General features: G+C 45.5%; 1 protein-coding gene across 1 annotated transcript; it reads left to right on the forward strand.

Moving 5' to 3' along the window:
- The first annotated feature begins 5,171 nt into the window (after positions 1-5,171).
- IRF2BP2 (interferon regulatory factor 2 binding protein 2) lies at positions 5,172-9,373 on the forward strand. Its single transcript, XM_067535841.1, has 2 exons — positions 5,172-6,722; positions 7,313-9,373. The coding sequence occupies exons 1-2, from the start codon at positions 5,738-5,740 to the stop codon at positions 8,026-8,028; spliced, it is 1,701 nt and encodes a 566-aa protein (XP_067391942.1). The 5' UTR covers positions 5,172-5,737; the 3' UTR covers positions 8,029-9,373.
- The last annotated feature ends 5,857 nt before the right edge of the window (positions 9,374-15,230 follow it).

Consider the following 15,230-nt stretch of genomic DNA (forward strand, 5'->3'; position numbering starts at 1 on the left):
TTAATCTTGGCTCTGCTGTTATTTTACCAAATTCAACTTCCCTCACAACGAGGCCCCTTCAGGACTGTTTGGCATTTGTCTTGCCAGGGGATATGTCTTTTTCACTAGAAAAGTTTGCTGTAATGTTTCCTTAGGGATTGGTTTCAATTGAATGAACGGCATGTAACATTTGCTGCCTCACTAGTGCTGCCACTTGAATTGTATATTTCAAAATTTGTAAATAGAAATTATTTTTTTCTTACAAAAGAACATGGCATTTTAAATTAAAAACAAAACTTCTCAGATTTCTAAAATGGCCATCACCGACTCTCTCCTAAGCACAGTGAGCAGCCATCCACAGCCAAGTCCTTGAGGTTGCTTTAGGAGCTTCTGAACCATTTGTCACATATCTTGCAGTCCTTCAATAAGCAAATCAGCTTACATTTACCTTTTTGTAATATCCTTCCAAGCAACCTGCCACCTTCAATAGCAATAACAGGGCTGAAATGTCAGTAAGTCAATGGGAGTTTTGGTTGCATAGTTTTTACCTGAAGTACTCTCAGAGCAGAGCCTCTACAGATGTTAGTTATAACAAATGCAAAATAACTGTATATCCAAAATGTGCATAAATTAAGGCTGTAATTTAATGTCAGATTTTAGCTGGTGCAGCTTGCTAGGCCTTACTCTCAATTTGATGGCATTTCTCTGTTTGTTTGGATAGAACATGAAAATTTTGAACACAGAATTGGATCAATTATAAAATTTCACAGAATATGCTAGTCCTTCAGGGAGAGCACCCTATGGATTTTTCAATTATCTGTAGATCAAAGAAACAATTGATGGCACCCACTAACACCTTCCAGCATAACTATAAACCCCCCTCGCCCCCATCATCACAGCTCTGCCCATCCTTCCAATACCATTTAACATGTAGACACTCCGAATGACATATCTCCCGGCCAAAAAAGAAAAGAAATAATAATGGGGGAGGAAAGTTTGGAGCATGGAGGGAATGGGGGCGGCACACAGCTCCTGGCATAGAGAATAGAATGGGGAACTCATATATAGGGTGAAGAAGAAATGAGGGCACACAGAGCCCCTGCCATGGGGGACAAAAGGGGAAGAGAGGAAATGGAGGATAGAGCTTAGCCTACAAGCAACTATGAAGCATGCACCCCAAACAAATGATTCAATTATATCAGCCGAAACCACTGATGAAATAGCCTCAACTGAGGGTACATTGTTCTGTATTATGGGCCATATTGTACTCATCATGCACCCACAGGTGATCCTACTGAAACCAATTAAGCTGTGAGTAAAGCAAGCAAGATCTGGCCAGTTTGTGAAATATTCTCTGCAGGCAAAATGGCATTACTACTAGCCACCATTAGGTGTCCCTCTAGCAGTAACTCTATGGTATTACAGTATCATAACAATGGGTGTTTTAGAGGATTAAGCCCTATGGGCTAGATTCTGTTAAAGAAAAGAACAACCAAATATATCCTCTGTTTGACTTCCATACTGCTAATGCCTTGAAATCATCAGGTTTGGGGAGCTTATAGGGCTGGCTTGGTATAAAACCCACATTTTCAATTTAATCCAACCACTGTTGCTTGAAAATTGTTTAGTAATTCACAATGTAATTGCGAAGTAATTGCTTCACAATGTTTAGTAATGTTTCTCCCCTTTTTTCCAGAGTTAACCCAGAGCAATAAAATTACAGTAAAAACTTAAAATTGCTCATCTTGATGTTTCCAACAAGCTCTGTTTTTTATGCGGAAAGTGATCACAATTTTGCCCTCCAATTTAAAGCCTGCCACAGTGGAAAGGTTTGCTTGCTTGCTTGCTTGCTTTTTCCCAGCCTTAACACTGCAAACTGCTCATGATCTTAAATGCACAAACACACGAGTTCTTGGCTCCCAACCAATATATATAAATATATGTAATTTTTCCTTCAGAGAACGTAGAGGCTAAGCAAGAGGGCAAAGGAGTACGTGACTAAAACATCCTAACTTCCTCTTTCATAAGTCATCACATGATGAAGTACAATTACAATTCCTGCCTTGTCTCTGCGAATCGCAGACGCATTGCCTCACCCTAGAACCTCTGTGAGTGTGTAGGCAGCAATTGCTGCAGCCGGGTTGGAAGGAATCCAACTTCAGGCTGGAAAGAGAGGGCAGTGGGTGGAAGGCAAAAACAAAGAGCTGTTTACTTAGTATACGTTGATAAGGCTTCTTTAGAACGAAACAAAAAAAGTAGCTTTAAAAGAATGTTGACACAGTATAAACAGGGAGCTGTTTTGAAGCAGAAAACAAGATGTGTTAACCCTTTTAGCTCTGGGGGGAAAAAATCAGGACTGGAGTGCAGACCAAAAAGTAGCCATTTCATCTGAAAGCTAACCTCAGGAGGGTCGCTGGGAATGTAAAACCAATGATCTTTCATATATTGATGGATGATTAACGTGAAAATTAAAGGAGCTGTCTCCTTTTATGTTTGAATATGTATACAGATCGAGGGAGAGAGCGATCTTGCTATTAAAAACTGACCATGTTATTGTATTTAGTTTATAGCTGACGGGGCAACCCCAAAAAGGGCAAGGTTTGGTCTGAGTGAATGTGGAAGGGGGTGTTTATTTACATTACTCTTGTTTCATTCGGGAATGATCTAAGAGCGAGGAACTCATTAACCCTTGAGTGCGCGGAAGGGACAGATTGCCTTGCATTACCCGCGGGGGCAAGCGGCATGTGTGGGGATATGCTCTATCAGGGTTGCAACTGGTTGCGGGAGTTGGGGGGAGGAGGGAAGAGGGCTAGTATTACCCAGGGTTCTTCCACGGTGTGTACGGAGATGGGGGGCGGCCGTTCTATCTATTGCACTGGTGTGGGGGGAAGGGGTTTTTGCATCAACACCGGTTGCACTGGTGTGTGTGTATAATCGCGGGGAGAAGGGGGGGGGGGGAATGGCTCTGTCATAAACCGCATTAGCGAGTAGTACCGTTTCTGGAAATCCCCCAGAGGAGAATCATGCGGCGCTTGCATGTAAAAACATTAAAATTTGGGATTAAATGTCCTCTATATAATTTTAGAACAGGTTTTTTTCATGTGACATAAGAGCAACACAATTGTTTCTCCGAGGGTGGTTTATTTCTCCCCTCTTCCGTCCGTCCCCCGCGTTTTGTTTTGTTTTTTTAAAAACAAATAAACAAAACCCTTTCAAGGCACCTGGCACTTTCAACAGCAACAAGGTAGAAACGTTAGCAGGAGTTCTCTCGCCTCCTCCCCGTGCCAATCCAGGAGGGGAGATCATATAAATTACACTCTCCTCTTCCAACATAGCCATTAGCCAGCTCATTCCGGTCCAAAGAAGAAAGGTGCGGGGGGAGGGGAGGAGGTGTTGAGAGCCATCGGCCTAGGGCGTTTGTTTCTCGAAAAAAAAAATGGAGCGAAAAGTTGACAGATAATGAAACTGGGCTGGAGGCTGGAGGAGATCAATTCCCTAGCTGAACCCTGCTGTTGTATGAAAGCATTCGCTGGCAAATAGGGCAAGGACATTATATCAATTTACTTTTTTTTTTTGGATGACATCACACTAATTAGCTACATAAAAATATCCTGTAACCATGCTACGTCTTTTGTACGTAGGCTGTAAATGACAAGCCATCAAAATGCCCAGCTGCGTCTGTAATTACAAGTCAACCCCAGGACAACAAGGATCTGCAAATGCCGCTTGCCAGTCGGATCTGCAGTAACAGATCGGTTCCAGGGCAGCATATAAATACCCCCAACAGCAACATGGTCTGCAGTGGCAAATCAGCCTCATGTCAGCCGGGTCTCACTTAATGGAGAGCAATACGCCTGAGTAACAAAAGCCTGAGCGGGCTATCAATGCAAGGGAGAGAGTACTACAGTATAGAATGCCGCTCTTACACCCATTCCTGTGTGTACTGTACACGCTGCTCTTGCTACGTTAAGTAAAAGTTAAGCCTGGTGGCAGTGGGAGGGAACTTTTGGAGCCCAGAAATAGCAGCAAGGGGGGCGGTACTTAGAGCTGTGACGGGGCATCGGCGGTGCTGGCTGTAGTTTCTCTCTCTCTCTCTCAGCCTGTTCCTGGAATGTGCATTTCGTTTAATAAGGTCTCAAGTGCCAATTGCATAGAGTCACGTCCCTGACTGAGTCTGCGCGCAGAGCGCAGCAGCAGCCCTGAAACAAAATGCGGACGTCAGACCTCAGCTTCCTCCATCCCTCCCTTTGTAACCTACATAACTCAGCACAGAGCAGCGCTGTGGGAATGGTGACCCAAAGCAAGAGTTTGAGGGCACAGCTTCCACTTTGTTTACTCTGCACAATCATTCACAGTCCACAACGCTATATATGCAGACTACTTCTGGGCCGAGTGAGCATGTGCAAATGACGGATGATGAACAGAACAGCATCCCCTTTCTCCTTTTGATTGGATGCAATTGTCAGACGAGCTGTTTTGGAATTGTTAGTGCGGAAGAAGGAAGGGGAAAAAAATGTCCGCAGGTTGGGGAGGAGGGAGATTGTGTTTACTTACTCGGTGTGTGCTCTTTGCAGATCTGCACTAGAGAATGGATGGTTTGTGGCTATAAATGACAGGAAACCTAGAATGTCCCATTTCCTAACCCAATGAAACAGATGTTTAATATCTAGGAAGGAGAAGTAATATTTGTATTTAAAATGGTCCCTTTCCACCTGGACGTAAAGCAATGCAAAAACAATTCTTATAAATGTATATGGAAATCACATTACTTAGCGGTTTCCATCTCCAAGGTGCTGTGCACAGATTATTAACTAATCCTCGCAAACCCTGGGGTGGTGGGTATTTTAACAGAGGGGGAAAGTTGGGAGAGTCGATGAAAGTTGTGAAGTCGAAGGGATCAGGCCCGGCATGTTTTCCCCAAGGTCACAGAGCGAGGCGGCGTCAGCGGCAGGATTCGAACAAGGATGAGATTAAATTCCAGCCAGAAATCGACCATCAAACTAAATTCAGCCTATATTTTTTTTAATCAAGGAAGGTGGTGGCATCGTTTCTTTTTATTTTTAAAGCAAAACACTTTTGTTACATACAAAAGGTTCTTTTCCGATCCTGCCCGACATATTTAGCACGTACATCCTCAAAGCACTTCCTAAAGGCTACCCAGGCTGCCAAGAAGTTGGGGGAAAGGAGCTAAAGAAGGACCTCACAGCCCACAAGACCCCGGTTTTCCATCCCATTCACATGTGCGAGCCCTTGCCATTCTCTCCCCCGCCCTCTGCTGACTAGGAGGGAGCTGGCTATTCTTGCCGCTCTTGTTGTTGTCTTGGGACTCCTGGCAGAAGTTCAATGAGCAGCACCAGCAGCAGGCGGCCGGAGGAGAGGGCACCCAGCGCGCAGGCGCTTCGAGGCACTGTCGAAGAATCGAGTCACTGGAGCAGAACAGGCGGCGGCTGCTGCTGCTGGAGTCCCCGCCCCAGCGCGAGCGCCCGGGTAGCAGCAGCGCTGTAGTAGTGAGCGAGCGGGGCAGGCGGAGTGAGCAGCGCCCTGGAGTAGGCAGCCGAGTGTGCGGCGTCGGGGCTATGCGCTTGCCCGCGTCCTAGTGATTCCAGCCCGGGAGGCTTGTGTGCCTGGGAGCCGCTTGTTTGCAGGAGGGGCGGGCAATCGGCGGAAGATCCTGCGGCAGCTGCGGCGCCGGCGCCTGCCCGTTTGGTCTCCGGTTGCTGGAGGAGGCGGGGGGCGCTCGCTGCCCCTGGGCTGGGACATGTCGTCCGCGGCGGTGGCGGCTGCTTCCCGCAGGCAGTCGTGCTACCTGTGCGACCTGCCCCGCATGCCCTGGGCCATGATCTGGGACTTCACCGAGCCCGTCTGCCGGGGCTGCGTCAACTACGAGGGGGCCGACCGGGTGGAGTTCGTCATCGACACGGCGCGGCAGCTCAAGCGGGCTCACGGCTTCCAGGAGGGCCGGGCCCCGCCGCCGCCCCACGCCAAGCAGCCGCAGCTCAGCGCTAAGGAGGTCCTGGTGCAGCAGCAGCAGCTCAACCACACGGCGGTGGCTGCCGACGCGGTGCCCCGGCCCCCGCCGCAGCCCCTGGAGCGCTACCCGCTGGCGGCCGCCCCCTCCTCCTCCGAGCGGCCGCCGCCCCGGCTGGGAGCCGAGTACGGGGGCAGCCGGCAGGTGAACGGGATCCTGGTGCCCAACGGGTTCCCCAAGCCCGAGGAGCCGCCCGAGCTGAACCGGCAGAGCCCGAACCCCCGGCGGACACACACGGTGCCGCCCACCCTGGTGCCGCTGATGAACGGAGCCTCCTTGCCCGCGGCCATCAGCATCAGCAGCCGGGCGGCCGCCGCCTCGCTGGCCGCCATCTCCGGGGCGCCTGCCCCCATGCAGGTCTCTGTCGCCCAGCAGCAGCAGCCGCCGCCGCCCGGGGAGCTGGTGCATAAGCGGCCCGGCTCGGTCTCCTCCAGCAGCAGCAGCAGCGCCGGCGCGGGCGAGCACGAGGGCAAGGAGAAGCAGCCGCGGGGCTCGGCGGAGGAGCTGGGGGCCGAGAGCAAGGGCCGCGGGGGAGCGGGCGGCGGGGAGCAGGAGTGGCTGGGCAAGCCCAAGACGGTGCGGGACACGCTGCTGGCGCTGCACCAGCACGGGGGCCACGCGGTGCCCTTCGAGAGCAAGTTCAAGAAGGAGTCTGGCATGGCGGCGGGGAGCAGGCTGCTGGGGTACGAGAGCAACGGGGCCGTGGCCAAAGCAGGTGAGGGGGAAGGAGGGTGGCGGGCCCCCCTGAGCAAACCCCGGCTGCCCAACTCCCACTTCCTGGTGCCTAACGCGGCACCGTTGCTTAGGTGGCAACGTGTTCATGTGCTGAAGCAGCATAACAGAGAGCTATGAGTCAGGGCTGGCTGCTAGACGCTGACAGGGCGAGGGCTTTCCCTCCCTGGGCCATCCTCGCCACAGGAGCTGCAGTGAAGGCACCAGTCAGTCACCTTTGAGCCTGCTAGCAGCACGGCACAGCCCGCCCTGCATGTGTGTTAGGTAGGTGCTTTTGCAGGTTGCCTGCCTGCCAAGTGGTGGTTGTGTGCGCGCACCGGTCCACACGTTGTGTAGAATACACACATGCTTTGGATGCGTGCCACGTTGTGTGTGTGTATTTGCATACGTCACATAATTGGTATTTGTGTGCACCGCAGTGGCTGTGTATACATTTAAAATGGAATCCTTTCCAAGCTTGATTTGTGTAGCTGTAACTCCCTTATGGCTCCATTAATCGGATTGCTTATTACTGGTTTGTTGGGGTTTTTTTTCCCTTACACATTTCTCCTCCCTATCCCTTTGCATTTCTAGGGGCTCGGGCAGCGAGGAAGAGGAAGCCTTCACCAGAACCAGAAGGTGAAGCTGGACCTCCTAAGATCAATGGAGAGTCACAGCCATGGTTGCCAACCTCTTCAGAGGGAATGAAAATGTCCATGACTGCTACACCGTTCATGTCCCCCCCACCACCAACTGCTTCCCCTCATTCCAACCGGACCACACCACCTGAAGCAGCCCAGAATGGTCAGTCCCCTATGGCTGCACTCATTTTAGTAGCAGACAATGCAGGAGGCAACCACTCCTCCAAAGATGCCAACCAAGTTCACTCCACCACCAGGAGGAATAGCAACAGCCCGCCCTCTCCATCCTCTATGAACCAAAGAAGGCTGGGTCCAAGCAGGGAGGTGCCAAGTCAGGGGACAAACACTGCTGGGGGATTGGAGCCGGTGCACCCTGCCAGCCTCCCGGACTCATCTCTAGCAGCCAGTGTCCCCTTGTGCTGCACCCTGTGCCACGAGCGCTTGGAAGACACCCATTTTGTTCAGTGCCCCTCGGTCCCTTCCCACAAGTTCTGCTTCCCTTGTTCCAGACAAAGCATCAAACAGCAAGGAGCTAGTGGCGAGGTGTATTGTCCCAGTGGGGAGAAATGCCCTCTGGTGGGCTCCAATGTCCCTTGGGCCTTCATGCAGGGGGAGATTGCAACCATTCTTGCAGGAGATGTGAAAGTGAAAAAAGAGAGAGACTCGTGACTTTTTCCAGTTTCACAACCCAGCATCGCCCGTAACTAAAACTGCTTGAATTGTGTATATATCTATAAATATATATATATCTCCAAGACAAGGGAAATGTAGACTTCATAAAACATGGCTGTATAATTTTGATTTTTTGAATACATTGTGTTTCTATATTTTTTTGAAGACAAAAGGTATGTACTTAAAGGCATTTCCTCTTTTTGTTATAGCAACTATTTGTTGTGCTTCCTTGGTGACAGTTACTGTTCAATGTAGGCTGTGACTTGCGCTGCTTTTTTTAGAGAGCACTTGGCAAACCAGAAATGCTTCTAGCTGTATTTGTATGCACTTGTTTCTTTTTAAAATGCCAAATACATTTTCTGATATTGTAAAGATCGCCTTACTGTCTGTGATTCCTTATTCTTGGGCCTTGCTCAGAGTCAAGCTGGATGCGTGCAGATTTGATATGAAATGGTAGTGGGGGAAAAAGATTGATAGAGTGAAATGGGATGTCACCATTACAGCCCAATGGCAGGTGAATATTAGAAAGCACAAGTGGTTCCTTTCTGAAACATTGTTCTCTTGTTGCAATAGCAAATTTTCTAGGTTGAGTCCAATTCCACTCTAGAAGGAAGTTGCCTTCATAGTAGGATGTTGAGATGTCTGAGAAGCACTGCTGAGTTAGGGATTTCTGGGTTGTTTGCTATTTTTTTTTTTTTTTCTAAAAGGCAATGTTGACCACAGTTCACGTGATTGGTTGTAAGATTACAGAACTGCATTTATTCATTGATTACATAATGTTAATGCAGAATTTTGGTAATAAACTTAATTACTCTACTGGTATATACACCAGTGTAGCACTGCCATCTTTAAAGACCCATAGCTCTTTTAGCTCCACTCTCATACTATTTAACTATGCTTGGGAAAAACTAAAGTTGTTTTTCTTTTTAATTTGCATAGTGCAGGTGGACTTTGAGTTTGCTTATCAGTTACTTATAATACTGTTGGTATTGTTACTATCTCTTACATCATGTTTCCAAGTAGTGGCAGGTACAAGATGGTACAATGAGAGAAGTGACTGAGGTGCTGCCAGGATTGCCTTCGGGCATATCAGTGACAACCCAAATGTGGGTGGAGGAAACCTATAATATCTCTATTACATGTGTTTTAAAACAAACCTAATACTACTTTTCTGAAAATGGAAAAATAAACTGGTGGAATGAAAGCAATTAGGGTTTCACAAAATGGGCATGTCCCACCTTTTTAACTACTTTGGAGTACTCTTTGTAAAGTCATTTCTTTTGATCAAGCTTCTGCATCAGCAAGCAGATTTTTTTAATCAATAAATAATTACTAGAAATGGTTAAGTCTTCTAGTGCTGTTTTTGTGCTGTTTAGTTCATTAGCAACACTGCTGCAGTATTAAACCCTTATGTTTAGGTGTGTTTAACTTGGTCATAAGCAATTGTTCTGAGCAGAAACATGGCTACGAGTTCTCATCCCTGGGGCAAATAATACAAATTTTTCAAATTTTTAGGAAAAAAAAATCTGTTCAACTAACTTTAACAGTTTGGGATGCTTTTTAATCAACTGTTGTGATAATATTTAGACTGCTATTTAATGCAGAGTAGATCTTTTTCAGCAGATTTTTTTAAAATGGTCATTAATATTTGAAAATCAGAACTGCACATGCACAGTCATTTTTTTATTAAGTGTTTCAGTGAGCACACCACTAACATTATGTTCCTTATTACAGGTCAATGTAATATTAAATACAGAATTGCATGGTAAACCAATTCATTGAGTCAATATTACGCTTTAAAATTATACCTATAGTCCAGACTGGTGTCTTATGTAAACATTCAGACAAGTTGGAAAAAATGCACATATATACATCTGTAAAGGATTCTTTGGAACACACTATGGTCTGTGTAAATGTGTATTTAGGCACTTTATTAAAAAAAAAATTGGATTTCAAGCTGATGGTAACAAGTTCTTCAGAGTTACTTGACATAATACCTCATAGTATGGAGTGCTTATGTTTTTGGTAAAGTGATATCCCTGCTAATAACTGCATGAAAGGATTGCTCTGCTGTGTTGGCCAACTGTCCAACTTTGAGCACCTAGAGGTGAGGTGGGAGGGTAACTTTTCCTGCTATTCAAGCATATCCTGCTTTCTGGTCTGACTGGCATTTGTGTGGCTCTTCCAGGAGGCCTTTCACTTAACCTTTTATCTGGAGGAAGTGTGCCAATATGTTGCAGACCAGCAATATCTTTGGATCTCTTCTTTAAAGTAGTTCAAAAGGTTGGAATTCTCAGGCCTTGTTGTACTAGTTGATGGTACATAGACAAGACAGGTGGAAAAGAAATGTCAAAAAGTTACTATACCTGCTCTGACTTCTAGTCCTGAAATCTCAACTGATTCTAATCTACATAATGACATTTCATTATTACTAAAAAGTGCTTGAAATCAGTAAGGTTTTTTTGCATTTCTCAAACTTCAGTTGAACTAAGCATGTCTATTTTGTTGCTTGCTGAGGTATGACATCACAGTGATCATTTTATTTACTGAACCAATTTACTGTTTTCTTGGCTACAGAGCTTTTTTAAAAAGTTCTTTAGCTGCAACAGTGCTACTGTTAATCTTTTAAAACTTTTTTAAAGGTGATAGTTTGTGTAGTAATAAAGTAAATGTTTTAATGAAGAATGTGTGATTCTCAAATCTCACTTCAATTACTCTTTAAAGTTTTTACTTTTTACTGGAATATCACCTGCACTATGCTTTTGTTGTTTATAGCTGCTAAACTAACACATTACTATTTTTACCTATTATTTTTTATCTTTGGCATTAAATAAAATATTAGGAACTTTAAGCACTTCTTGTGGTGGTTTTTTTTTTTATATATATATATTAAAAAAAAAAATTAAAACTGAAAAGCTACAACCATTGAAGTGCAATGATGGAGTGGCAAATTCAACAGGATTTTTAAAAAAAATATGGCCTTTTGACCCTAGTAGCATGTAGGGAAGCAAAAAGTAGGGACAAGAGAGCTGAAACATACATGGAAAGGGCAGAACGAACTGTCAATTGGGAAAATAAAATTCCTCCCTCCAAGAAGAGTAGAGGGCAAATGGGCAAAAGGGTAAGAGCCCTGTCCTTTTATCCTTGGTTTTTATATTATGGCCGAGCATTGTTCATTGGAGCGCCTAGTGGGTGGTAAAGTAAAGTGGTATAAGAGAGACTATGACGGCCTTTGTAGTGGCCTCAGAAAACCTGGTATGTTTTGGAGCCCTCTTCCTTTTAAAGAGACATGCTGTAAACCAGGCTATGGCAACCATGTGTTTTATGAACTTGCACTTATGAAAAGGGTATAAATACATTTGAGAGTGCTCTCTAGTGGTTTATTATGTCAACAGAACCCCTGGATCCTTTCCTTCTGCACTTGGGCCAGATCCCACTTTCCCTGCTAACAGGGATAACAGCAACAATGTTCCACTGATTTCAGTGGGATTTCTCTTGCCAGGAAGGAGAGCAGGATTGGCTATTTGTCTGTATTCTAGGTTGGCTGGAATCCTTTATTAAAAATGTCCAGACATGAGGATGGCAAACACAATATTAACTACATCCACAGGCCATGGATTGTAGCAATAGTTAAGGTACTTGTAGCACATTCTCTAGTAACATTTACACTGTGGTGCAGTAAAACTTAAGCTACCATGGAATAATGTATAAAAATGTCCCTATTTAAATAAAAAAAAGATGGAAGGAATAGACTTGATACTTTACAAATTAAGCACTTTAAAAGTAAATCTTTTGATTGTGTCAGGTCCTAAATCCTGCACTTAAAGATAAAACTGAAGTTACTTCTGTCAACATTTAGCCAGAGTAAGGAGTGCTAAGTGGAGAGCTGGGCATTCAGGACGAAGGGTTTATTTTAGAAGATGCAACTTGAAGGTTGCAAAAGCAGTTTTTCTTATCCACGACTTGTGACTGGGGCTCCATATAACACTCTTGCTGGTTACTTTTTACCATTACATTCATCCAAACCATAAATTAAAGCAGAGTTAGTTGGACTAGTTAAAAAAAAAAAAAAAAAATCTGCACTGACATTAATAGACAAGCCGGAGCTGTGTTTTCACACTTTTTGTTTCATATTATCTGTGTGGCAGACCCCAAAGAAAGTGCCGCCGAACAATTTATAGATTAATTTTATTTGGCTAGTAATGTGTAAAATGTTTCTCTTCCTAATTCCTAAACCAAGAGGTGGGATCATTCAGATAATGTTCAATCACATGGAGGCCATGGAAGGCCTGAGTCATTTGCTTGCCTTTTGTTCAATGGGAGAGATTGAGAAGACACGCCTTTCCTCTGTTACACAGCAAGGTCAGGTTGTGCTAACAGATGAATGGAATACATATTTACCCATTTCATCATTCCAGGCTTTCTGGAGCTAGGGCGGCGGGGTTAACTCATTCACTGCCTTTGTCCAGGCTACATGGAGATGCACTCTGTACAAATTCAGTATTAAGTCCACTGTTAAACTGTTAATCATCTTTTTCACACACATGAAATTGAGCTGAAATGGTATGAAAATGTTTGCTTTTTAAAAGGAAGAAAAAGGGGGGCATGCAGCCCTAGTGTTTTTAGAAGATCCTAAATACACTTCAGAAAATCATTTCTACAAAACTTGCATAAACTGGTCTGCGTGGCTGGAGTGGGAGCTTACAAAGCACAACATCCATTGTTCCAATAACTGAATTTACATAGTCCAGTATGGGCATTGCCTCTCTTAACTCCTCTTTCTGTAGTTGAAGAACAGTTTTTATTGAGTCAGCTTGGGAAGATTTATTCCAGTAGAACGGTCAAAGTCCCCTACAAAGAAGAATCATGATACCAGGTGAGTGTATAGAAAAGCTGCAAGCTATGTTCCTTTTATCACAATTTATTACTTGCAATCTTGCTTCTACCATTCACTATCTTTAAAAGTTTATCATATTAATGCATGAGCATTGCAAAGTAGTAATAGATTAATTTATACTTAAACACAACATACAGAAAAATACAATACAACAGTGTCTGCCACTTGGGCCAGGGCTACAGTATCTTGTTTCATATTTAATTTGTATGTTACCAAATTGCTGTAAATAACATTGTACACCTGAGTTACACAATGGAAGTAAATGGGAGAGGAGGGGGATGTGTACAGTGGTGTTTACCAGTGCTGAGTATTTTCATACATGTGGTAGAACAAGACAGGATCAAAGGCAAACAGGAAAAACTAGGGAGGATTTGTTGCACTGATGTGGGAAAACTGGGCCCCAGAAGGAATCCTAGCTACTTCCCTCTATAGCACAAAATACCCTTAAAATCCCAGGGCTAGGTTGTGCTCTCACTTACAGACAGAAAATGCCATGGTTTCTAATGAAATTGCTGCACTTCAGACAGCATTTGGATCTCTGCTCTTTACATGGCTCATGCCTCTCAAGTTAAATCTTTTAGAACTAGCATTATAGGGCCCTATCTGAGTGGGGAGATACCACAGTTCCTCAAAAGCAGGTCTCCTGTTGATGGTTTTACTCCTTTCCATGCATGATTTAAGTGGAGTCAGTTTCTACTGTGCATTGGAAGAGATTACTTTAGGGCAGAGGTTCTCAAACTTTTTTTTGCTGGGACCCCCTTTGCAAACATTTCAGGCTGTGATGACCCCATGCCACCCTAACTGGCATGCTTGTGGGCTGACAGCTTGTAACCCCTCTGATGATAACCACAACCCCCAGTTTGAGAACCCCTGATTTAGAGGCAGAGTGTGTGTGGAGGGGAGAATGATGGAGTGGTGTGTGCATAGGCCTGGAGTAAAAGGCTGTGCCCTGGAGCCAGTTTGGAGCCTTTCTGTTTACTGTAGGCAACAGTAGCAGGAGCCTTACCTGAGGGACCTACAACACAAACGTGCTGCTTAATGATAGATCTGAGCTGAGGAAGCAGCTGCTCTTGGATCATGGAATTACCCACTGTTGATCTTCATCCACCCTGGCTTTCCCCTCTACAGATCTCTGTAATTCTGTTAATTGTTCTTGATGCCTCTTTGACCCAGATTTATTTCACAATCCAAGGTGCTAAAATGTAACCCTGCCTTGCCTAACTTTCAAGTCTTGTTTGAGTGTCTCTCTGAAGGGGAAGGAAAGAAGGGTGTAGGGGGAACTTGCACCTTGTTTAATCATCGCACTGGTTATATCCTTCACTTTGGTTTTTAATTACAGTAGCATTCAGCGCAGTGGTTGTACAGTATCTACCGCAATCAGCAGCGTCCTATTGGTATGTTCACAAGTGTAAACTTCATTAATGGGGTTGTGTCGTGAGTAATTAACTTCCTAGGCAAAGCAGTTGAGCTGCAATCTACTCACGTTCACTGCCACTGATCAGGGTTTGTCAAGACAAACTAAGTCCCTTTCCTGTTTCACAAATTCAATCCTGTGAGTCTTATGCCATGACCCCTCCCACATCAGTTGCTTGCTTTCTCCCTTGTATGCAATTGCACAGCGCTAGAGGCTAAGTCCTGAACCTTTTGCAATCGAAGGGAAAACTCCACGTGACTTCAGTGGGGCTCACGCTGGCTGGGATTTCGTCCTCCCGTGTTGTGCAATAGGAAAGCACTAGCTCACCAATGCTGTATCACAGGCTGGGCATGACTGAGGAGGAGAGGACCAGGGAGGTGCAATTTACAAAGAGAGAGATCCCGCCAAACCGCCTCCTCCCATCACAGAAGAGGGTCAGAGACGTGCCTGACACATGAATCCGGGAGGAGGGAGTCCCCTGCCGAACGCGGGAGTTCGTACAGTCAGTGTGCACAGCCCTTGCCCTGTGGTGCAATCTGCAATGCAATAACAATAGCAAAGCGCTGGGTCATCATCAGCGTGTACTGTAGCAATGCAGTCTGCGCATGGGGAGGAGGAACAGCCGCAGGCCCCGGAACTAAGCTGCCTGTGTGTGTGCTGGCTTGCGCGGCTGAGAGAGCAGAGTAGAGCTCCCTTTCCCCCACCCCCTCCTTGACTCTCCAGCGCCGGCAGCAAAGGGAACTGCAGCGCACACAGGCCGCCTGTGATAGCTATAATTAGAGCGAGCAACCCAGTGGGAAGGTGATGTTAATCTCCCTCAGCCGCACCAAGAAAGGAATTCATGTGTGTTGACTGCAGCTCTTTATCTGGACGGGTCACCTCGTGCTG

Source organism: Emydura macquarii, unplaced genomic scaffold (genome assembly GCF_026122565.2).
Source record: "Emydura macquarii macquarii isolate MOO-44397 ecotype Brisbane River unplaced genomic scaffold, CSIRO-AGI_Emac_v2 contig_3517, whole genome shotgun sequence".
Classification (NCBI taxonomy): Eukaryota; Metazoa; Chordata; order Testudines; family Chelidae; genus Emydura; species Emydura macquarii.